The sequence below is a fragment of the Alosa pseudoharengus genome, unplaced genomic scaffold (assembly GCF_046254945.1).
Source record: "Alosa pseudoharengus isolate Yale_2024_CS ecotype anadromous, Long Island Sound unplaced genomic scaffold, YU_APseudo_1.1 YU_APseudo_1.1_scf_8, whole genome shotgun sequence".
NCBI lineage: Eukaryota > Metazoa > Chordata > Actinopteri > Clupeiformes > Clupeidae > Alosa > Alosa pseudoharengus.
Genome location: NW_027468870.1, coordinates 30,906,024 through 30,931,508, shown reverse-complemented (window position 1 = coordinate 30,931,508; position 25,485 = coordinate 30,906,024). Strand labels below are relative to the sequence as shown.

At 40.7% G+C, this 25,485-nt stretch overlaps 1 protein-coding gene and 1 pseudogene across 1 annotated transcript; both read left to right on the top strand.

Moving 5' to 3' along the window:
* Nucleotides 1-559: 559 nt before the first annotated feature.
* LOC143112703 (trace amine-associated receptor 13c-like) lies at nucleotides 560-11,938 on the top strand (annotated as a pseudogene).
* Nucleotides 11,939-19,558: 7,620 nt separating this feature from the next.
* Nucleotides 19,559-20,560, top strand: LOC143112409 (trace amine-associated receptor 13c-like). Its single transcript, XM_076274681.1, has one exon. It carries the CDS (start codon nucleotides 19,559-19,561, stop codon nucleotides 20,558-20,560), a length of 1,002 nt encoding a protein of 333 aa, XP_076130796.1.
* The last annotated feature ends 4,925 nt before the right edge of the window (nucleotides 20,561-25,485 follow it).

Here is a 25,485-nt window from a genome sequence, read left to right as displayed (position 1 = left end):
TCTATTAAAGTTTGCATTTTCATCAACAAAATATATCTTTAAAAAAAATGACATTGCACGACCACACAGCACATATTTTGTAGTTCTACCCAAAAACACCTTGAGTTGATACATTCATAAAATCAACTCAACCACAAAAGCACTATCTGTCTTATCCATTTATAAAATATGTGACCGATCTGGCTGAAGTAGCCTAGCCTACTGCATGTTGAGTCCATCTGTTTAGACTACTAGTGATGAGAGCTACTTTCTCGCTATCATTTTCCATTTTAACCGGTAGGTTGTTTGTTGATGAACTACAGACTATATAGCGTTTACTGTGCGTTTGAATTTCAGTAAATGGATCTGCTCCGTCCACTCACTCCACATGCATGCGCACAGAGAGAGAGAGAGAGCGAGAGAGAGAGTTGCAGTGTTCATGCTGTATATAAAAAACACCGAGTGCCCTACAATTTGGCGCAGTGACTGATGGTCACAAGTGAAAACAGAGCAATAGCTTGTAACAAGGGGACTTCCATCTTTGGGATTGTATGTAATATTTTCCACAAATGCCACAACAATGAAGAACCTCACTAAAGCTTATTACTGTTTTCCAGCACTGAACTCTTTATGCACAAAGGATACCAGGTCACCAATTGGATACTTCATAATGTATATATTATTTTTATCTGTATCTGTATCTACGGTCTTCCTCAATCTCTTGGTGATCATTTCCATCTCACACTTCAAGCCACTACTCACCCAGACGAACCTGTTCATCCTCTCTCTGGCTGTAGCAGATTTACTAGTTGGCCTGTTCGTTATGCCTGTGGAGAGCATCACATTAATAGAAACATGTTGGTATCTGGGGGACACTTTCTTTTACATTTTTCCCTACATTACATTTGCAGTTGTTATTGTGTCTATGAACAACATAGTTTTGATATCCATTGATATTGTGGTTTGTGATCCTCTGCGGTATACTCTGAGCGTGACACACAGGAAAAGCGCCCTGTGTGTGTCTGATCTGGTGTGCTTCTCTGGCGTGTGCCCTCCTGATTTTACACGATCACATCCTTTATCCCGATCCACATAGAACATGCCATGGAGAGTGTCTACTTATTATTCACCTGCCATGGATTGTGTTTGATCTTCTTGTCTCATTTCACCTGTTCCATTGTGATAGGACTAAGGGCCAATCTCAATTCTCTGTTTTACCCCTTCCCCTTCCCCTATCCCTTCATCTTACCCCTAGCCCTTGTCCCTCGAAACCGAGTGGCAAGACATAGGGGTGAAGAATATTCCCCTTGGAAATGAGATACCACTAGCCAACCATAACCCCACTAACACAAAACGTTAAGGGAACATTCGGGAACGTTAGTGTATGGTTCCCTAAAGGGTAGTTCGAACCAAACCAAAAACTAACGGTTAGGGAACGTTACCTAAGGGTTTCTTAACGTTCCTAAACGTTAAGGGAACCAACCAACCAAAATGTTCTCCTGTGGTTGCACAGTACCTTCACACAACGTTCCCGTTTGGTTGTTATTGGTTGTTTTTGGTTGTTCTGAGTGCTGTTTTGACATGTTTATTTTAACCAGCTCCGTTTAAGTTTTTGAAGTAGGCCTAGCATATAGGCTACAAGGTTTGCAGTCACTTGATATTCACTAAAAATGATTGGCCTTATGTAATCAAATTAAGATAAGGAGTAAGAGAATATATTTATTTTTAGGCTGATATCAATTTTGCTATAAACAATACTTTTGTGCTTGATTTCAGTTTTGTAACCGTATGAAGTGAAAATGCTTAAAACACGAATCTATCAATAAAACAATTTTCACTTCTACATTTCACATTTCACTTGGCTCAATATAAAAGTCCAACCGTTACACCCCCACGCCAGTAGGGGGAAGACAACGCCTGGTCTGCATTCAGAACCGATTGCAGTTTCACGTTGGATTAAACAAACAATAATACTTCGGTAAATAAAATATTTTTATAATAGGTTTCTGCTATCACTAGAATACATTCAGAACATGTTTCATTTGTTCCTGTAGCCTACCATTACCATTTTACATTCACACATTTTACATTATTTGCATTCGAGGCTTCTGATTAGGTGGCAATGACGTCAATGGTAATGCGTCTCTATTCATTCCAATTCCATGCCGTGTTAAATGTGTTATATGGCATTGTGTGATTGATTGCGCCTCTATCAGCTTTAGAAACTGGAGACAATAACAGCTATAGTCGACATAATCCAATCCCTGAAATTGAAAATCTAAAACAGTGAAGTGAAATTAAAACAGCAATTTCACTAATTTCACTACACGTTCTTCTCTCTAAACTTCGACGTTCGACGTCATCAGAAAGCGCATTTTGGGATGTCGCATCTCTGTTTTCGCCATAGACAGTAAACGATTTTTGCTCATGTAGACTCAAACCATGATGCAGTATGTCTGCTTACTCGAACAAATAAGGATGTGTAATGTCACACACATGTAGCATTACACTTTTACGTTTAAACATTAAATTAAAAAACAAACTCCATATCTAATGTTACAGACAGAGAAAAAACAGAGATGCGACATCCCAAAATGCGCTTTCTGATGACGTCGAACGTCGAAGTTTAGAGAGAAGAACGTGTAGTGAAATTAGTGAAATTGCTGTTTTAATTTCACTTCACTGTTTTAGATTTTCAATTTCAGGGATTGGATTATGTCGACTATAGCTGTTATTGTCTCCAGTTTCTAAAGATGATAGAGGCGCAATCAATCACACAATGCCATATAACACATTTGAATAGAGATGCATTACCATTGACGTCATTGCCACCTAATCAGAAGCCTCGAATGCAAATAATGTAAAATGTGTGAATGTAAAATGGTAATGGTAGGCTACAGGAACAAATGACCATAGACAGTAAACGATTTTTGCTCATGTAGACTCAAACCATGATGCAGTATGTCTGCTTACTCGAACAAATAAGGATGTGTAATGTCACACACATGTAGCATTTCACTTTTACGTTTAAACATTAAATTAAAAAACAAACTCCATATCTAATGTTACAGACATAAAAAAGGAGCTTCATGGATATCACGGAGAGAGCAACACACTCCACTTTAGTTTGAAATTACCCTGTAAAATGCTGATTGGTCAGGTGGCCTGACGTCGAAGCATGTGACGCAACACGTACGTTCCTGATTGGCTGGAAGGCTGGATAAGTCTACGTAGAACCCGGTAGACCGCTCACTACCAGGAAGTCTTGGAGACACGACTGACTCGATTGGATTTACTCGTGGATTACTCGTGGATTACTCGTGGATTTACTCGTGATTACTTCGCTTCTCAGCTTTACTTTCTCAGGAAAAAGTAAGTGAAATATGTTGTGGTTGTAATGTACGGATTTGGAGTTCAACTGTAACTTCCTTCACTCGTAGGGCTTTGTTATATTCAAGTTGCAAGTTAAGCGAAACGTTAATCTCGCCAAAGTAGTGAGTTGTTCAAAACCATTCTTTTTAATACAGTAGTCTAGTCTTTAGTATTAGTAGTCTTTGTAGTAAAACTCTTTGTGCACAAACAATGTTCTTAATGCTGGAGTTAATGTGCAGAGACCCTCGTTGACTTCAAGTAAAGTTTCATGTTGTGTTAAATTCTTAGCGATTTGGATGTCGCCCTTTTGTTTAAGCTTATGCTTTTTACCGAAAGTTTGACTCGGGTACATTCACAAAAAGGTTGTATTTTGGCGAGAGTTATGTAGCACTTGTGTCACTGTGACCTTAAATAATTACGCTACTGGACCAGTTCTAGGTTCGTTGAGTGGTGTATATTATAGAGAAGAGACATGAGACATGAACGTTCATATAAATAAGTCTGCAGTTTACTGAACAAGAATAAAATTAAATAGGTCAGTTAGTAGGATAGATACAGTTCAATAATATCAATATAAATGGTTCAATGAATATCAATAAATATTTACAGTACAAGATGTAGGTTAATAAATAGATCAATAAATAATTACAGTACAAGTTGTAGGTCAATAAATGGATCAATAAATATTTAAAGTACGAGATGTGTAATAAATAGGCTACTTTCAAATCCTTTAAGTTTAATCTTTTCTTGTTTAAATAAGTTTAAATGGTTTTAAATATGGGTTTATTCTGGTTAGTTTTTCTTTTTAGACCGGTCTTTTAAATTCTAAATAGCTTTTTAGAACAGTTGCTTTAGCTATTTTTAAGCTATTTGTTTCTAGTTTTCTTTCGAGTTATAACTTCTTTCTTTAGGGTAACAGGTAAGTATTTTTAGTGTCCTTAAGTTAGTGTGATTGTTTCACTTTACATAATCTAACTCTTTCTTTAAGGTATAATGGACATATTTTAAATGTTTCTTTTGTTTGTGCAATTGCTTCACTTTTCAGTTTCACTTTAACAGGAAAACATAAAAGAAAAAATACAACACATTAACCAATCCACATTCATACATTCACTCATTCACAATCTATTCAGTATCTTTAAATAACTGTGTTGCAACACTTTAAATAATTTCAGTTCAGAGGATCCGACCTATTTGGTTTGTTCAAAAGCTCCAGTGTGAATCAAAGAATAGCTCAGTTGTTCAGGTCAAACCGTTTCCGAATGCGGTGTTTCAGTCTTTGCCGTTAGATTTCCTTGGGTAGGCTCGCCATCGTGTCCACTTGAAATATCTCAGTTCGTATGCTGTCTCGCAATACGATGAATCATCAAGGGTCCGATCCGTCGTCAAGCTCGTCAAGCAAAAAAACCTGGCCTGCACAACAGGCCATACAGAATGTGTCAAATAAATAAATAAACTCTCACCAGTAAAAACTTTCTAGTGCTTATACTCACAGAGGAGTGCTATTCCTCTCACTACTGACTGTCACCATGGTGACGTGAAATGAACTTGCTTAGCCGTTACTTAAAGCACAAATTAATCGATAAAATGTCAGGGGATAGGGAATAAATATTACATACATTTCCCTTCTTTAACATAAAACATTCATAAACTAGTGAAAAAACTTGAGTAACTGTGTTTTTCTAGGTATACACGTACATTTTACATCGCTAGCTTATTACGCTGTAATATGTTCATTCAATTCAATAGACATTAAAAACACAGTGAAACTCACCAAAACTGTCTTCAAAACACTCTCATCAAAACCACCGATAAGATGTTACTGAGTTGATTCTTGATGAACAATATTAGAGATGTATTAGAGATTTATTTGGAGCTTAATTCAAGGTGTCTGGATTTCTGTGTCTATCGTATTGATTTTCCGTTAGCGTCTGCTGTTTGTGTTCAAAACTAGCTCGTGCATAGTCTAGCTGGGACAGGGTCTTAAAGGGGCAGTGATATTAAATTAAAGGGATGGTTCAAACATCATTGAAAGCATTGAAACTATTACAAAAACAATATTTCAACACGTTTTGTGGGTTCTAATAAATGTATACATAAATAACTTAATGCCTTATTTATATATTTATTGCTCTTTATTCATATAAATATTTATATTATTTATATCACTAATGTTATTTACGGTTCTATTTGAACTGTGGGTTACAGTTACGCTTTACTCAGACTGCTTATTGTGCTTTGTTTGAGTCTTTTGTTTGCTGCTGTGCACAACGTGTCTGCCGCATTGTTTGTCTTCATGTTAACCTGCTTGCGTTCTTGTTACACAAAATGTACCGACTATTTTAATTTGGTGTTAATTTACAGCCAGTATTTAAGTATTTTAGGGAACTCGGCGGCCATCTTGCAACGGCAGTTATCGACAAGCTATTTTCCTATCTCAGTGAATGGGAAGCATACATGAAGGGGCGGTATACACGGGTTTCCCGTTTACTAACAAAACTAGATGCGCGCGCAGCCGTGAGGCAGAAGACACTTGGTGGCCGTCCACAACTTTATAAACTTAACCTAAATAGTCGGCTGCTGTAAGCTACAATCGGATTTTTTTTTGTATACCCCTGTTGTCTCAATGATAATAACATCTCATTTCAGACTATATTTCAAAGTTTGACGTTCATTTGGATTATTAATATAACATCGTATTTTGTCATTTTTGGCGAAGACATGCATTCCGTTAGGGATATTGAACATATTTAACATTCTCTAACCATCGTGATTTGGAATTTGTGCAGTTTTCAGCACAAACTCATTTTATTCTTTTGCATTGCTCTGTGCTGTTCTATGGTGCTTTCTGCCTCTTGGTTGCGCACGCATGTTTTCGTGACGTTCCATAGAAATCCATGTATATGTGTAGGCTACTTGGCTGCCGTACTGGTTTACAAACTAACCAAGCATTCCTATGGATACTGTGCCTGTTTCTATGGATACAGTCTTTTGTGTCGGTGTCTTTAGGTTTCATTAGGAACTCATAGGTTGCATTGAATTTGCATACAATGAGTGCAAGGGCAGCACGGCAGGCCTACACAAAGCGATGGAAGAGGGCACGACGAGAGCTGGCACGACTGGACCAGGCTGAGAGAGAAGTGGCTCGTCTTCGCCAACGTCAAAGACCACAGCTACAGCTGCCAGAGGAGTGTGCAGAGGCGCCAGGGCTCATGGCAATATCAGGAAGTTCTGTCAGCAACTCTGAGGAGGACAGCAGTGTTGCTTCTGCAACTTGGCAGTGTCTCGCAGGCCAGGAAATGTGGGAGACACCCATGGACATGCCTATGGATGAGACCAGTGACTCCTGCAGTGAGGAACACAACCCACAAGGCTCACTCAGTAACTTCTTACAACACTGGGCCTTAAAACACCATATTCAACACTCTGCTCTTGATGATCTTCTTGTGGGACTGAAAGCCAATGGACATCCAGAGTTGCCGTCAACTGCCAGAACTCTTCTATCAACCCCGAGAGATATCAGGTCAACCACAATATCGGGAATGGAGTATGTCCACTTTGGTTTAAGGAGAACTCTTGAAGGACAACTCAACCAGTATCCAGAGGAGGCTCTGAAAAAGATAAACACACTGGAGTTGTCTCTCAACATTGACGGACTTCCGCTATTCAAAAGTAGCAAGATCAGTCTGTGGCCTGTCTTGTGTGCCATCCATCTGACTCCAACTCGTGTTTTTCCTGTAGCTCTAACTTCTGGTCCCTCAAAACCTAAGGATTTGGATTTTCTCAATGATGTGGTTACAGAAGTGCAGGATCTGCTTGAAAATGGATTTCAAGGAAAGAAGGTTTTGATTCGTTGTGTTGTATGTGATGCACCTGCAAAGGCAATGGTCAAAGTAATCAAACTGTGCACTGGATACAATGGATGTGACAAATGTACACAGCAAGGGCAATGGGTGGATGGCCGTGTAACATACCCTGAGGTTCAAAACACCCTGCGAACCAATGAGATGTTTAGAAGAGCGATGGCTACTAAGGAAGCGGAGGGGCTTATGGTTTCTCCGTTTCTGCAACTTCCCATTGATATGGTGAAAAAGTTTCCCATTGACTACATGCACCAAGCTTGTTTAGGTGTTATAAGGAAACTGTTGGTGGAATGGGTGAGGGGAGACAGGCGGGTCAGACTGTCTGCTGGACAAGTTCAAGAGGTCAGCAGAAGACTAGCTTGTTTGAGAAAATCTATTCCAAGTTGCTTTACCAGGAAGCCACGGAACTTGGGCGAAGTGGACCGATGGAAGGCAACAGAGCTGCGTCAGTTTGCCCTGTACACAGGAAAGATGGTGCTCAAGGACATTCTGTCTAGCCCGCTGTATAAGCATTTCATGGCTTTCAGTGTGGCACTGAATATTTTGGTTTCACCCAATCTGACACGCACACATGCCGACTACAGCAGAAGCCTGATGGTGTATTTTGTGTCAAAGACAGCAGAGCTGTATGGCAGGCACTTCATGGTGTATAATGTCCATGCCATGCTCCATTTAACAGATGAAGCGGAAACTTTTGGATGCCTGGATGCATGCAGTGCTTTTCGGTTTGAGAACTACTTAGGACAACTGAAACGTCTGGTCCGATCTGGAAGAAGACCACTAATTCAAGTGGCCAAAAGGCTCTCAGAGATTGAACAGTGTCAGAGCCGCACCGTTCCAGCACAAAGAAGGAAAATCTCAAGACCAAATAATGCATTCATCTTGGAAGGTGACAAGTGCTGTGAGGCCATTGAGGAGAGGAAGGACATGGTTGTGTGCAAGGTGTTTGAGAAGGTGGAGCCTCTGTTCACAGATCCTTGTGATTCAAGAATCATTGGGTGCTTCAGGGTGAAGAAGAGGGACTGTTTTGTGAAGCTGGTGCCAGCATGTGAACTCACAAGACAGGCCATTATCATTGAGGAGCCACAGACCAACATTTTCTTGATAGTTCTGCATGATTTTTAGGAGACATGCAAACAACTTCAAGACATTTTTTTTCAATTCTTTGTTTTCTTTCCCATTGGTTGTATTTGCTGTACACTTGCAATTAATCTGTACTCTGCTGATATTTGATATCTGTATTTGAGCCACGTGTCGTCCTTTTTCAAAACTAAATAAACAATGCAATGCAAAAACACAGAGAGTACTTTATCTGTGACTGTTTTTGATGCAATGTATGTTGCTCTATTAGCCATGGCAATAACGCTGTTGTCTCTTAACAGATGAAGAATTACTCAATTGTTGAGTTTGAGGACCATGCTATGGAGGTTGTTCCTTCTTCGTGGGTGGACAGATCTACAGGGGTATGCAGTTTTGTGTTTTTCTTTTTCTTCACAATGTCTTACCATTCTAAATGGTCTCCTCACCACATTGTGAGAAATAATCTGAAATTACATTACATTACATTACATTACATTTGGCTGACGCATTTTTAGCCAAAGCGACTAACAACATGGTAAACAGTTTAAGTTTTAGAGCAATTCTCAACAATATTAGGACAATTTAAAAAACATTAGAGTACAGTAAGAATAAGTGCATCAGTGAGTGCTGTTTTTAACAGTTACGTGTCAGTTTAAGACGGCTGGTGAGTGCTAGGATCAGCAAGACTTGTTGTAAGTGTTGCTATGAGAGGAGATGTTCTCTAAAGAGCTGGGTCTTCAGGAGTTTTTTGAAAATGGAGAGGGATGTCCCTGCCCTTGTAGGAACTGGCAGTGTGTTCCACCAGCGAGGAACAACAGATGAGAAAAGTTTGGATTGGCCTGAGCGTACCGGAGGTAGAGCTAGACGTCGTTCGTCTGAGGAGCGCAGCGGTCTGGAGGTAGCGTATGTCTGTATGAAGGCATTCAAGTAGGTGGGAGCAGAACCGGAGACTACTTTGTAGGCAAGCGTTAGAGCCTTGAATTTGATGCGGGCCGCCATAGGTAGCCAATGTAGCTGGATGAGTAGCGGGGTAACATGTGCCCTCTTGGGTTGGTTGTAGACCAGGCGCGCCGCCGCGTTCTGGATCATCTGAAGTGGTTTCACTGCGCAGGCTGGGAGACCTGTCAGGAGGGCGTTGCAGTAGTCGAGTCGTGAGATGACTATTGCCTGAACCAGAAGTTGGGTGGCATCTTGATTTAAGTAAGTCCTGATTTTCCGTATATTGTAGAGTGCGAAACGGCATGACCGGGCGACTGAGGCAACATGATCTGAGAAGTTTAGTTGGTTGTCGAGAACAACTCCTAGATTTCTTGCAGTCCTGGTAGGTGAAACAGACAGAGAGTCAAATTTGATGTTGATGTCATGGTGTATGGTAGGTTTAGCTGGGAGGACCAGCAGTTCAGTCTTTGAGAGGTTCAGCTGGAGGTGGTGTGCCTTCATCCATGTAGCTATGTCTGAGAGGCAATCCGAGATCCGTGCTGAAACCAAGGGGTCATCAGGTGGAAAGGACAGATAGAGCTGTGTGTCGTCTGCATAGCAGTGGTATGAGAAGCCATGCGAACGGATAATCTGTCCCAAGGAGGTGGTGTAGATAGCAAAGAGAAGGGGGCCCAGTACTGAGCCCTGGGGGACCCCTGTGGTGAGATGGTGAGGTGCAGATAGCTGACCAAGCCATGATACGTTAAACGAGCGTCCTGTGAGGTAGGATTCAAACCAGGAGAGAGCAGAACCGGAGATTCCCATGTTAGCGAGTATAGAGAGAAGGATGCGGTGATTAACCGTATCAAAGGCAGCCGATAAGTCAAGCAGAATGAGTACTGATGACCGAGCGGTCGCCCTGGCTTCTTTTAAGGCTTCTGTTACAGACAGCAGAGCCGTTTCGGTAGAGTGGCCGCTTTTGAACCCAGACTGATTTGGATCCAGAAGGTTGTTCTGTGAAAGGAAGTCAGAGACCTGTTTGGAGACTGCTCGTTCAATGCCTTTGGATAAGAAAGGCAGGAGTGAGACAGGGCGGTAGTTCTCGACTTGAGCAGGGTTGAGAGAAGCTTTCTTAAGTAACGGTGTTACCCGGGCCATTTTGAACGCTGTTGGAAATGTGCCGGAGGTTAGCGAGGCATTGATCACGTGTGTGATAGCTGGTGCGATGGTCGGGCTGATGGACTGAAGTAGGCTCGTAGGTATAGGGTCCAGCGAGCATGTGGTAGGACGGCTGCATGTCAGGAGTCTAGATACTTCATTCTCGGAGAGAGGCGTGAATGCTGAAAAAGATGATCTAGCAGTCCCTAGAGGTTGTAGGAGTGCGGTATCTGAGTCCGATGCGTTGAGTGGGCATGTAGGGAATTGACTGCTGATTGCCGCCACTTTGTTTGTAAAAAATGAGGCGAGGGTATCTGCAGTAAGGCTGGATGGAGGAGGAGGCATCTGAGGGTTGAGTAGCGATTTGAAGGTTGAAAAAAGTTTTCGAGTGTCTGTAGCACTGTTGATTTTGTCATTGTAGAAAGCCGTCTTAGCAGCAGTGATGCTGGCTGAGAAGGAGGCCAGGAGTGTCTGGTAGTTTTTGAGGTCATCAGTTAGTTTGGATTTGTGCCATTTCCTCTCCCCGGCTCTGAGTCTGGTGCGCTGCGATCGGAGGGTATCATTTAGCCATGGATGAGAGTGTTTGGATCGAGCTGGCCTTGTGGTAAGAGGGCACAGCTTGTCTAGACACGAGCTCAGTGTGGAGCAGAGCGAGTCTGTGGCCTCATTAACCTCCAGAGAGGAGAAGGTGTTGAGTGGAGGTAGACCGGAGGCAACCACAGAGGAAAAGTGCGTTGGAGACAGGTTCCGGATGTTGCGGCGGAACGTGACCATCGGCTGAGGAGCCGGAGGCTGTTCTGTCAGGCTGACGTTGAACTGGATGAAGAAGTGGTCAGAAAGATGGAGAGGCGTCACCGTGAGGGTGTCTGTGCTGCAGTTCCGAGTGAAGATCAAGTCAAGCTCTGAAATGAAATACATTTTCCCAAAAGGCGCTCTCTTGCTACTGGACCGCGCACAATGTGAGGGCCCAAGTCCGTGCGTGCAATTTGCCCAACAGCAGCTGGAGCAAATTTCCTCTAAAGAAACTCTGGCTGTGTACAGGTGACCTATTTCTGCTATACTATATAATAATTTTCTCTGTATGGCAATACTGCATTGTTCTGCTACTGGCTCACAAAAAATTGTTCTCTTAACATAGATTCCTACACCAAGGCCATGCAGAAATGCCAGCGGCTGATGGACACAAGCAGCGTTGAGACGGAGGAAGAGGCGAGTGTCCTCAAAAGACAGTGTGGACGCCCAAAGAGGTTCATCACAGAATCTTCAAGTGATGGTAAGAACACTACATTATTTACACAATTCAAATATTCTTTTTGCAATCAGTACAAATTGTATGGTATTTTATTTCAGATGAATCTGTACCACCAAGCAAACGTTCTCTGATGGAGCGCGTGCCCGGAAGCCCTGTTCGTAAGTAAACATGTATGCATGCATTTAAGAAACCAGTCATATTTCCTACCATGGAACTACTGATATTCAACCTGGTGCATATCATGTGATTGTGATCTGATGTGTGTCTCTTCCTGCCTTTTTTCAGGTCAGCAGGTGTCACTGCCTACACCACCTGAATGTAAGTTTTTTTTTTTTTTTTCCCTCTCTCCCAGCAATTGTCTAATGTAACAGCATAGATTCATCTTTTGCAATGGCTCGTGCAAGAAACCTACCATAAATCAACTTACCAATATTCATATCTACTTTTTAGATGAGTCGACACCACACAGGAGACCAGCCAGTCGCCCAGTCTGTCGCCCAGTGCTGGATGGGTCAACTTTGACTCGCCCTTCTTCACCTTGGGTGCCAGTTGAAGGTACAGCGGCTTTGAATTTTCCATTTCCAATTAAATGCAATTTCATGACACGGGATTTGAGTGTAACTTAACTTTTTTGGTTGTAAATAGCAGAACTCGTCACACAGAGGGAGGTGACTCCTCGCCCAGTCGGTCGCCCAGTGCTGGATGGGTCAACTTTGACTCGCCCTTCTTCATCTTGGGTGCCAGTTGAAGGTACAGCGGCTTTGAATTTTCCATTTCCAATTAAATGCAATTTCATGACAAGGGATTTGAGTAACTTAACTTTTTTGGTTGTAAATAGCAGAACTCGTCGCACAGAGGGAGGTGACTCAGCCATCGAGATGGAAATGAGAGGTAAGAAGACTCGCTTAATTTGTTTACATATGTAATTTTATAATGTATAACAACTAACACTATCAACTTTTCCATAGCTGTGAGGACATCCATGGTCCGCATGGCACAGCGAATCGACTCGATGGAGGGCAAGATCGAGGAGGTGCTCAGCCTCTTAAGGGGCTCACAGTCACTTCCCTCTGCTCCGGTCGAAGACCTTTTGCTGTCCCCCTGCTCGACAGTCACCGAGCTGCAAGACTTGGACCAGAGTCTTGGTAACCAGGAGAGGAGGAACAAAATGGTAATTAAATGGCCATAGTCCTGCCCTTAAGATAAACACTATGTAATTGCATAAATTCAAATCATTATAACTGAACTGACTTACAATATGAGATTGTATAAGCTCTCCACTTTCTATATGTTGTTCTATATAATTTGTATTTCTATGTTTTACAGCTACTTTTCTTGGCGTCCCTTGGAGGGTTGACTCCAGGTGCTGCCATCCGTCGTATGCTACGGCGGGTGGCAACCAACAACGTTCTAAAGGAGTACAGCCTGCGGGGCAGGAAGGCCAAGAAATCCTTTCAGGACCTAACCCTCTGCAGGGTTTTAACAGGCAGGTGTTATTTTATTGTTCACATCAGTATTATGCTTAACTTGGCTGATAAGAAGTTTTAATTTGACTTAACTTTTCTCATTTGTTGATTTCTACTATAGCTGCGGCCCAGAAAACCTTCCCTGCGCTAAATGCTGCAGAGGCGGAGGACCTGATTGGGCTAGCACTCAAGTTTGCCTCACACAGACGGTAAATTGAAATTTGTTCATAACAATCAAAGGAATGGGAAAACTACTTTTTCTGTGATCAGAAAAAAAAGGGTTGTTAGTAAGGCACTTTGTCTTGTTTTTTTCAACATGTTCATTCTTAGTATGACATAAAACTTTTTTTTTTTCTTTTTAGGCAAGCTGAGGACTGATCTTGTTGAGACTCGACTCGGACTTGAAGGACTGGAGCTCTATTTTTTTTAATTATTTTTAAAGCTTTTGTATTTTTTTTTTGTATTAAACCTTTTGTATTTTTCTTTAATTAAAGCTATAGTATTGTCTATCAAAGCTATAGTATTTTTTTGTATTACAGCAATTGTATTTTTTACACACAAAAACAACCACACACAGGAGCAGCTTCTTTTGCACTGTTATCACTCTGTGGATAAGTGGAGTCATCCCCACTTTGACCACACCTGCACATTACTTACTTTATCATTCCAATATACGTCTTGCACTCTACATTTGCACTATTACGTTGCACTCAACAGCCCACTCCATGTGTACTTGTATTGGTATTATGTCTTTGTATATTGTGTTGGTATCTGCCACAATGTATATTGTTGTCTATTGTACAGTGTGTCTATTTGTTGAATGTAGCACCTACCAAAGTCAAATGCCTTATGTTAATATACTTAGCTAAAACTAAGTCTAATTTATATATATATACAGTTAGGCCTTTTATATTGTATTATTTTGTCTTTTGATAATTTTATATTAAAGTTATAAGTTCCATCGATTTTGCCTGTTCATTCTTTCCTGCTAATATATAATAATGCATTCCTGCTCGTGCTGTTTAAAGTAATTGTTATGCAAAGGTTGCAATGTTAGGGGAGGGTTCCCTAAAGGTTGCAATATTTAGGGAAGGGAACGTTCCCTAAATGTTAGGGAACGTTATGGGAACAGTTAGGGAACGTTAGGGGAAGGTTTCTAAAGTTTGCAACGGTTAGGGAACGTTAGGGGAAGGCTTTTTAAAGTTTGCAACGGTTGGGGAACGTTAGGGGAAGGTTCTCTAAAGGTTGCAACCTTTAGATAATGTTAGGGGAACGTTCAGGGAACGTTTTATATAACCAAGAACTAACGTTTCCGGAACATTCAGCAAACTTTCCATGGGAACCAAAACTTACTCAAAAACTAACCTTAGGGTAACATTTGGGAACGTTTCCGAAACCAAAAACTATGGTTCCCAGAACGTTTTGGAAACCATAAATTGTTAGCTGGGAAGGGAGAGATAAATGATTGAAACACTTGAATTAACGTAATTTACAGAGATCGTACCACACTGAAAGCTAATATTTTGTCACTAGCAACCTGTCTTCTGTCAAATAGGCTATCATTGCATTTTCAGCTCGGAATAAAACCGTTCAGGAATTATTTCAACAACAGCAGAACGTGCCTATGTTCGTTCGCAGCCTACCTTCTGGTCCGGGTGAATGAAACAGGGATGGGGGACAAAGTAAACATGCAGTTTGCTATGTAAACATCCCACAACTCCTTCGATATTTTACAATAATATCCAAATGGTCGTTACTTGACATCAGAAGCAATCGCTACCTGTAATAGCCTATGCGAGGAGTCGGCAGCAGTAGGCCTATGCAGCATTCATATCAGACGAGCGGTAAAAAAGTTCAGTGAATTTAGCTGCTGTTGGACTTTTCTGACATGGTATGCTGCCAATTCGCGGGGTAGACATGGAAATATGTAAAATGCGAGACATTCGCGCAAATAATGATGTGCTGTTAACATTCAAAAAACAGCGATTTTTGAAAACTTCCTCGTGAAGAACAGGACCTTCAATATATGGTCACAAGATTGAATGCAACATAAAACAATTACCATTTTAATTTTATAATCCTTATTAATGCCAACATTTCATGTCAATGAATCTCTCGTGTGCTTATTTTTCCGGTGTGATCGTTGTATGTTGGGTATTTCTCTTACCCCTCGGTTTCAAGTAAGCTCCCGATCTTACTTGGTTTTAAGGGGTATCTACCCCTTGCCCTTATCCCTACCCCTCGATCGAAATGAGAATTGAGATAGCCCTTCGTCTCACGTGCACGCGCAAAACTAAGGGGAAGGGGGAAGGGGAAGGGGTAAAATAGAGAATTGAGATTGGCCCTAAATGTGAAAATATTCTGCACAGCCAAACATCAGGCACAGGTGATCAGCTCTTTCAAGGCAAGAGTAAAGGCTGGTCATGCAAACAGAATGATTGAAAAATACAACAGTAAAGCTACAAAAACCATAGGCTCAGCTATATGCCGTATTATGCTAGCATCCCTTTTCAAGGAAGCTTTACATCTGCATCGCTTGTAGCAAATATTCTTCTATTCTATAAATCTAATTATGTGTAAAGGCAAGTGTATTTATTCACCTTCTGTGACTTTTTTCTAATTTGTGTAAACACACTCTCTTGATTACCCAACATTTCTCTACCTAAGAGACATTAAAGGCTCATCTTATCTTTTTGGAAAAACTTTAATGAACAATATTTCTATTACAGCTAGTGGAATTGTAGCATCCACCACATAAAAAGCCATATTGTGATATTAGACAAGTCTTATTTATTGTTGTAAAGCGTAACAGATTTGTTAACTGTTCCTTCATATGGAATAGGCCTAACTTTCTCACTATAAAAGTTGCCTTCTCTTTATAATGTACTGTTTAAAAACCTGGCCAGGTAGTATTGAGCTCTTTAAAATCCATTTTCTCTCTAACCATCTTTATAGTTCACTAGCTATCTTGATGACTATGGGCGTAAGTCAGTGATCCAGGGCAAGTATAGTCGAAACAAACGATAGGGTCCAGAACTGTCACTCACCTTTTCACACTCACTTTCACCCACTTTTCCTGTTCTGGCCCTATTGACCTCTCCAGAATAAGTCCCGCCTCCGTAACTTCCGTATCCATCCAACTTCCGGGCGTGGATTGTCTATGGGAAATAACATGGCGTTTCGAAATATCATACCGGTAAAACATCTGTAGGTAGCGAAGTTGAAAAAGCTGGTGGGCAGATTGGCCTACACACTTCTGCCATCTAGTTTCCACTGGATTTTTTGATTGTCGGTGCCGTTTAAGTAGTATACTATAGACTAATACTACTTAAACGGCACCGAAAATCAAAAAATCCAGTGGAAACTAGATGGCAGAAGTGTGTAGGCCAATCTGCCCAGCAGCTTTTTCTACTTTGTCACCTACAGAGTTTGACAGGTACGATCTTTCAAAATGCCATGTTATTTCCCATAAACAATCCACGCCCGGAAGTTGGATGGATACGGAAGTTAGGAGGCGGGACTTATTCTGGAGAGGTCTATGGCTGTGCTCTCGGAAAATCACATGCTTTTTAAAGGTAAACTATGCAGTCAAAGAGAGAGAAGGGAATGCTTCACTGGGTCAATTATCCAAGTAGTAAAAAAAGGGTGCTCATCAAAAAACTAGGGCGTCCAAACTGCCATGAAAAGATAAAGACAACTTTTGAGGCACTCCTTACTAAAGTTAAAAAGCCTTTATTAGATTCTGGCTACAAGCCTACGCGTTTCGACACAATGTCTTCATCAGGGCATGCCAAACAATTGCAGGTGAAAGGTATTAATCAGGTAGGTATGTAGAGCTAGGTCACATGACACTGAAAACCCCACCCCCCCAGCCCACACAAGGTACATATCAACAAACATTTATCAAAGTGTCTCCCCAATCAAAACAAATAACAATTAAAAACAGTTTTTTTCTTTTTCTCAATCCACCATTTCTTTACATATCACAGTCCAATGCTACAGTTCATACAGAGCAAACTACGAGATTACAAAAATGGAGAAAAGTCCACATCCTCATTGAGGCCTGGAAATGTTGTGGCATTCAATTTAACAATCCACCAAGTTTCCCTTTGGAGAAGCCGTTTTAATCTGTCCCCGCCCCTTATGTTTTTATTAATGACCTCTATTGCCATTATTTTCACTGAGTTCAGATCCGTGTGGCCAGCTTCTCTGAAATGAACAGCCATGGGGTAGCTGGGATTTTGAGTTCTTATGGCGTACTTATGCTCCGCTAGTCTGTCACGAAGTCTGCGTTTTGTGCGTCCCAAAGCCAAAAGGCACATACAGATGTGGATCATGCAACCACTGTGATAACATATCTCGCCAAAGCGCTTTTGTGGATGTATTTAGTGAAAAGGTGTATTACTGTAAACACTTTGCCAATTGTAATACTACACATGTAGTGTACAGGTTAGAATGTGGATGTGGCTCCTTTTTATATTGGACGCACAAAACGCAGACTTCGCGACAGACTGGCGGAGCATAAGTACGCCATAAGAACTCAAAATCCCAGCTACCCCATGGCTGTTCATTTCAGAGAAGCTGGCCACACGGATCTGAACTCAGTGAAAATAATGGCAATAGAGGTCATTAATAAAAACATAAGGGGCGGGGACAGATTAAAACGGCTTCTCCAAAGGGAAACTTGGTGGATTGTTAAATTGAATGCCACAACATTTCCAGGCCTCAATGAGGATGTGGACTTTTCTCCATTTTTGTAATCTCGTAGTTTGCTCTGTATGAACTGTAGCATTGGACTGTGATATGTAAAGAAATGGTGGATTGAGAAAAAGAAAAAAAATGTTTTTAATTGTTATTTGTTTTGATTGGGGAGACACTTTGATAAATGTTTGTTGATATGTACCTTGTGTGGGCTGGGGGGTGGGGTTTTCAGTGTCATGTGACCTAGCTCTACATACCTACCTGATTAAACTATGCAGTATTGGCAATTTCCTTACTGTTTTCTCGGTTTTTGCTTCTTTTTCACTGGCTTTGTCATGACGAATGTCTGAGATACTCCATCTCTACCTTTTTCTAGCCGGTGCCTGGCGTGTATGTGTATTTGAATGCAGTAAAGCAATTCGTTACACTCGTTATAATTCCTGACACCGAGGCCGTCGGCCCACAGTTGCAAGGGTGGTTTTTCCGCTCACAGGGGCTAAGACGGCCACAATTCAACCCGAAAAAAGTCATATAACCATCCCAATGATTCTGAAGCTGTTAAATGAAGGTAAATTAAGCTTAAAAACTTGCATATTAAGCTAAAAAACCTGCATAGTGTGCCTTTAACGATCTAGTTGACGGGAGCGCGCCGCGATTCCAGTACAACTCCTATGATTTCTGTCCGACTGTGGAAATGTAGTCGCCTACTGTGAAAACAGACCAAAATCGTACAATGTAAGGCCGCCATTAAGTACAAAACAATGTCTGACCTGTCGCAAGTTCACCAAGCTACCGTTCTCATTCCACAAGCCTAGAGCGCCCTCTCGCGGCTGTAGACGGTAATGTTTCATGTAGAATTCATGTCAATTCATACTGACTAACATTTTAAAAACATGTTAAATTATATATATTTTGATATATAAGTCACACCTGCAGGACCAGCCAAACTATGAAAAAAAGTCTGACTTATAGTCCAGAAAATACGGTAATATTCGTGTTTCGAGTTGCAGTCGGATTGATTTAAATATTGGGCAGGAGTGTGATTCTGTGTGCGCATGTTTGCCAAACGCTTATTTCCTGAAAAAGTCTAGTGGGGCTACATACCCATTAAGTTTCATGTGCCCCGGTGTTTTGGTGTCATTGACCAACAATTCAGGAAGTTGGTATGATCTCCTATATACTACGAACTCTACTACGAATTCTGTATCTCGAAAAGAGAAGAGGCAGTCAAGAGGTCCGCTCCAATTTTCTATTGAAATTGGAAAATTATATTGAATTTTCTAATAATCTTTTTTTTGCAAGTCAAATAAATGCATATTTAAGATTTCATTTAGAGTTGTATCCTGATTTTGTATTTGTGTAATGTAATGTTGGATAGAAAAATGGATAATTGGGTGTTTGGGACATTCTTGGTATGCTCAACATATCTCAATAATGCCAAACTAGGAAGTTGGTATGAAAGTAAATGCTCACATGCAATAAAAAACCTTACATATTAGCATTATATGCACTATATGGACTAAAGTATTTGGCCATTGCACCCACAGGAACTTCAATGACATCCCATTATATGTTTGATCATTATGGGTGGGCCAGACTTTGTTATTAATAGATATCAATCCACATGAGGATCTGAAAAGTTGTTTTTCACAGCTGCCATTGTTTCACCAACATATAAATACAAGGTGAGTATCTGGAGTAGTCAGTAGAAAAGTTGGGTGTGTTGCCAGGCTGGGACAATATTATCGTCAGGACAACCAGTCACAGTAATGGAAGACCCCTGGATAGCTGATCGCTGTTATCCAGCCCTGAACTCTTCATGTACAAAGTTTGCCAGGCCAAAGGCACTATACATCATCATGTACATATTTTTGTCATCAATATCTGTGTCTACCGTGTTTCTAAACTTGCTGGTGATCATCTCGATTTCTCACTTCAAGCAGCTTCACACTCCAACCAACCTGCTCATCCTCTCTCTTGCTGTGGCAGATTTATTTATCGGACTGACTGTCATGCCTGTGGAAGGGTCGCGTTTAATTGAAACATGCTGGTATTTTGGGGACATGCTGTGTAACATATTTCCGTTCATTACTTTAGTGGCTGTTGCAGGATCTCTGTGGAGCCTTGTATTAGTTTCCATTGATCGTTTCATTGCCATCCGTGATCCTTTAAGGTACTCATTGAAGGTTACACACAACAAAGTAGTTATAATTGTTGTTCTTAGCTGGTGTTTTTGTCTACTTTATATGTTCTTCTTGCTTTATGACCACCTTACTGATATGGAGCCTCACAGGACATGTCACGGAGAGTGTCTGCTCACAATCAGTTTCTCATGGATTGTTGCTGATGTTTTTGTGTCATTCATGGTGCCTTGTTCCACGGTTATAATTTTAAACATGAAAATATTCTGTACAGCTAAGTATCATACAAAGGTGATTAACTCTGTTACAGAAAGAGAAAGGGCTGGTAACAAGGACACAATAAGAAGTAAGAAATCCAGCCGTAAAGCTGCAAAAACAATAGGGATACTCGTTACAGTTTATTTGCTCTGCTATATGCCATATAATTTAAGCATTTTTGTATACGGCACTGACTCATATTCTTATGTATGGACCTGTCTTTTATGGATTATGTATCTCAACTCCTGCATCAACCCAATAATATATGCTTTATTTTACACATGGTTTAAAGTCTCAACCAAGCATATCATCACCCTTGTAATCCTTCATCCAGGTTCCTCTTACTTCAATGTAAATTCTGATGTGAAATAGCTGAATTGACACAATTGTTTAACCCTTGTAAGGTGTTCATATTTTTGTTACACAGCCAATGTTCCCGGGTCTGTTGGACCCACCACATTATTAGGCTTTTAAATCAACATAGCCATAACAATTTATGGAAAAAAAAATACTTAACAGGTGTTTACTTTAGCTCAATTACCAATGATATAGACACCATTTATTTCATATTTGTCATTTACCCCTGTGAGATCACGTGTATGATCATTTTCGAGGTTTTTTTGTGAGAAAACGAGGAACAAGGAAGGATAAAACAGAAACAAGATTTTTGATCATTATTGGTGCTTATTTTTTAGAACTTAATCAGGTGAAAGTGCTTGAAATGTAACAATTTTGTAACTTTGTGTGGGAATAGCAGGTGCAGAAAAAAACATTCCCGCACACAGACACTTAGACACGCACACATACAGATGCCCAAACACACACAAAGACACACACACACACACACACACACAGCAGGCCCAGTTAGGAGGAGGACACAGTTAAGGTACACAGCACCTACAATTATTACACTCGGGTCCAGTAGACCCGAACACCTCATATGTAATAGTTATGTGTAGGGGGCTGTACTGTGTGCAGTCATTGAAAATAAATATTTTTTTATGTTCTTCACAGAAAATAAGCCAAGGCCAATGAGTCTGAGTTAGAAGAAATAATAAATAGCATATGTTTTCTTTTAGCAAACATTGAAAACGGGTCCCACAGACGCGAACACCGTACAAAGGTGAAATTACCAGCATTTGTTAAGATTGAAAGTGTATAAATCAGGGGTGCCCAAATTCTTCTCTATAAAGGGCCAAAAATTAACCTGGGTGGAGGGATGCAGGCCAAAAGTAAGCATTCATGTTATATCACTTCATATATTTTGTCAGTATGCTGTCAGCACACCATCCGCTGGGAAAACGGTTGTACGAAGGAAGAGGCCTGTCACAAACACAATACAATATCCCTCCTTCCAAACTGGACCAGTCAGCACTGGAGAGAATGGAAAAGCTGTTACACATGGCTCTTCTTTAAGGATAAGAGCTTGGGATGAACTGTGTGAACACAAGCACACAACTTTGTATGCGCAGATCTACTGTAGCTACAACATTGAAATGGAAACATGCATAAAGTTCAGCCAGATCTGCGCAGCATGGCAAGAAGTCAAACATGGCCATTGCTTTGGTTCAGTTTGCTACTGTACTTTTAGATGACCCGACGCTCTCTTGAAATGTATACACCATGACTTAGACTAGTGGTTTACATGTTAAGACCCTGAAGATGATGTTATTACAGCGTGGAGTCGAAATTCAATATGTTACATTAAATCTGTTAACATAATATCAACCACAATTTCCACAGAAAATGAATGGCAATGATTGAATTAGCCACCCTCACTGTTTTGAGATTGCCTGTCAATTTAGGAAATACATCATAAATCACAATCTAACTATCTGATGGAGATGATGTTATTACAGTATGGAGTCAAAATGTATGCTTTAAATGCATATCAACTGTGATATGCAAGGAAAACATCTTAAGGCTGCCAGTTGAATTAACTAACAAAATACCACTGTTATAGGAATAGAGTCGAAGTCTCTCTTTGAAATGGTAAAAACGGCTACCTTTTACCTAACTGGGGGAGCGAGGCAGAAAGTGCGGTTCGAAACCGAAAACCAAAGATTGAGTGCTACACTCATTCTTAAAAGATGCATTCAATCTGTAGTCATGTCTAGTAAGACAGCTCTCTATTTAGGCAGGGGGGCGAGTCGCTGCTTTCTGTTTCGAACAGAGCCTATGTCTACCTTGTGAAAGATGCTTTATGCGCGTGTCAGTGTAACTACACTGTATTGTAAATTGGAATATTGTGAACTTTCTAAACTGGTTGCAGTTCCACTCTGGTTCCATGTGAGGGCGCTTACGGGCGAGTGCAGAATGAATGGAGGTCTACGGTGGCCTGACATAGTCATTCTCAATGATAGTCAGAATTTGAGTCTTACTGCTCCATTGGGATGTGATTATGGGGCGTGTTTCAACCGATAAAGGGGGCAAAATGCCTCTGCATCAGGGGTGTCATGCAAGCCCAAATTCTAGGGGGGCACAATCAGGGTAATTGAATGCATTTTGTGAGAGGGGGTGTGGATTATATCAGCAGAGGCCCGGGGGTTCTCCCCCATGAACATTTTGAAATTCTGACTGCTAAACACCATTTTAATACAATTTGTACAGTTTTGAGGGACAGGAATACCTTAACAGAGTTAAAGGAACCGTATGTAAGAAATGTATTTCAATTAATCATAAATTGACCCTGATATCTCACTAGACATTAAGAAATCATGTTCATTTCAAATACTTATATCACTGAAAACAGTAGTCCGGCCAGGATATTGTAATTTAAAAAGTGAAGTTGCAGCATTCAACTGATGTTGATGTTGTCATGTTGTGTTTTGGCCTGATGTGTCACCCTCCACCTATCTACTTATCACAAATCAGTAGTGTTTCGGCATCCGGGTTGCCAGCTCTGCCAGTCAGGGGGGAGGGGGAGGGGATACACCGCTCTACAGTAATTTGAAAGTGATTGCAGTACCAGTTTTGGCCACAATCTTGCATACGGTTCTTTTAAGTAAGTAAGGTGGGTCTCTTCTGTCTGGCTTGTGTGACATGAACATTGGCTACCTGCATTAGGCTATCTAAAACGACCCTACATAGAGACATATATCCAGTCTCTATGCTGTTTTCATGGATAGGCCTACAGGAATCAACCTCATTTGTTGTTCTTAATAATGTTGCTTCTAGCCTATCCACGTTATCTCCGGAGTGGTTCAGTTTCACATGCGCAAACATTCAATGAGCGCTCATACCCCTACCCCCTGATTTTATGCCTCCATAGGCCTATTTGATGACACCAACCACTCCTGATCAGGGAAACATTTTGTTTATTTTTCTTTTGGTCCGTGTGCCGAATTATCAGGCTATTATCAGACATGTGACAGCAGCACCAGGCAGAATTTAACTTTGCGGCTCCGTGGATGAGCAATCTGCTTGTCGAGGAGGCCCATAGACAGAACAGACTCTCAAAGCCCATTTCGAGTAATTTCTCTCATAACTCTATTTTGACCAAACTAGTTAACATTAGGCCTACTGTTGTTTAGCTTTGTATGGCAGTAAGCAGCCTAACATTTGTTTATCACAGTCTCTCGACAAGTCACGCAACCAATATACTGAATGCTTTGAATTTGCAGTAAGCATCAAATCCTTTTGGCCTACATTTGTTTATTTACATGTACACCCTTAAGAGTTGAGATTACTGAAGGTTCTGTCTTAATGATGGACTAATCATCTGAGTCAGAGGTGTGCGGAAAACACACATGATGTAACAAATACACAACTGTGTTCATGTTTCCATGTTCTCCCATTATTTATTTATTTATTTATTTTGTTTGATATGTTTGTTGCGGTCACTATGGCACAGGTCACAATATTAATCTTTGGAGAACACTCTAATGATCTGTTAAATTTGTTTGTCTGCCTTTTCTTTGTGAACCCTGGATGCCAGAGGAGCCTATTAACACCTGAAATGTGCACAACACAGCCATAATGAGGGTCCAAATCTCAGTGGTACATCTCACATTAAAGGTGTGAAATGAAAGACAAACATTGGTTGATGCAATAACTTGCTCCCTCTGTCTTATATGGTTTAACATGAATAAAAATGATACAATATATTATATGAAAAATGATTTATTACAATTGAAATATTTATTTATCCCATATTTTTTCCTGCATTTATTTATCATGAAGTCATTTTTGGTCCTCCATCCTCCATTGAGTAGCCTAGTGCTGTGCAAGTTCAGCGGTCATTTGGACCATTTCCATGTTGTTACATCTGTTAGTCATCAGAGATGGTGACTTGAGTCTGAGACCTAAAGCCATCCTTACAAGGCTTTGACAAGATTTCGGAAAGATTCTTGAAAGACTGTAGTAAAGTAAAATAGTAAAAAAATAGTAAAAAAAGACTATTTCAAGAATTTTCCCCAAATCTTGTTAAAGTCTTCTGATGTATGGGGTAGCATAAGCAAAAACAGTGACTTCAGACTTGACTTGCGACCGGTGCCGGTTCAGACCTCCATGGGGCTCTTAACAAAATCCTGCTAAGGGGCCCTCCTATATCTGAGGGCCAAAACTAACCATTTTTTTTTTCAGTCGACCTGACACCTCAGTGCTAACCATATTATTAACTGAATTGATGCTGATAAATGAAGTACAGCATATTAACTGTTTATATTTAAATATTTGACAATTCAAAATAAAACCTCTCTGTTGCTTACTCTGGCAAATTGTCCCCTGGACAATTCCAACGCTGGACTATTTGAACTTTCTGTCACTAAATCAGGAATAATGAATTATCATACCGGATACGTAATCATCCCACCTCTTGTAACTTTCAGCTCAAGTGCTTTTAACACCATGTCTTATTCTCTACACCCGACTATCATATGCATTTGTCATGTATACAGACCTTACTGTCATGTACTGACCCTAGGCAGATGGGTCAGGCCCTTGAGTCGTGGATCTGCTCGAGGTTTCTTCCTATATATATCTCCAATTCTAGGGAGTTTTTCCTCGCCCCTGTTACCCATGGGCCTCTCTCTTTCTTTTATTTTCTTCCTTTCTTTCCTTTTTTCTCTGATTGCCTACATTCTGTAAAGCGCCATGATACATGTGTAATGTTTTGGTGCTCTATAAGCACAATAAATTGAAATTGAAATAGGCCTATCAGAAACATGCCGTATTGTTATTGTGTGGTTTACCTAGGCTAACGTTAACAATTCATGTGGATGTCTTGTTAGCCTATGAGCTTCGGTTCGGTTCACTAGGCAAAACGTTGGTGCACTGATGACAGTCAGGATCATCTC

Coding starts and splice junctions, on each gene's coding strand:
- LOC143112409 (XM_076274681.1), top strand. CDS start 19,559: ATGGAAGACCCCTGGATAGCTGATCGCTGTTATCCAGCCCTGAACTCT.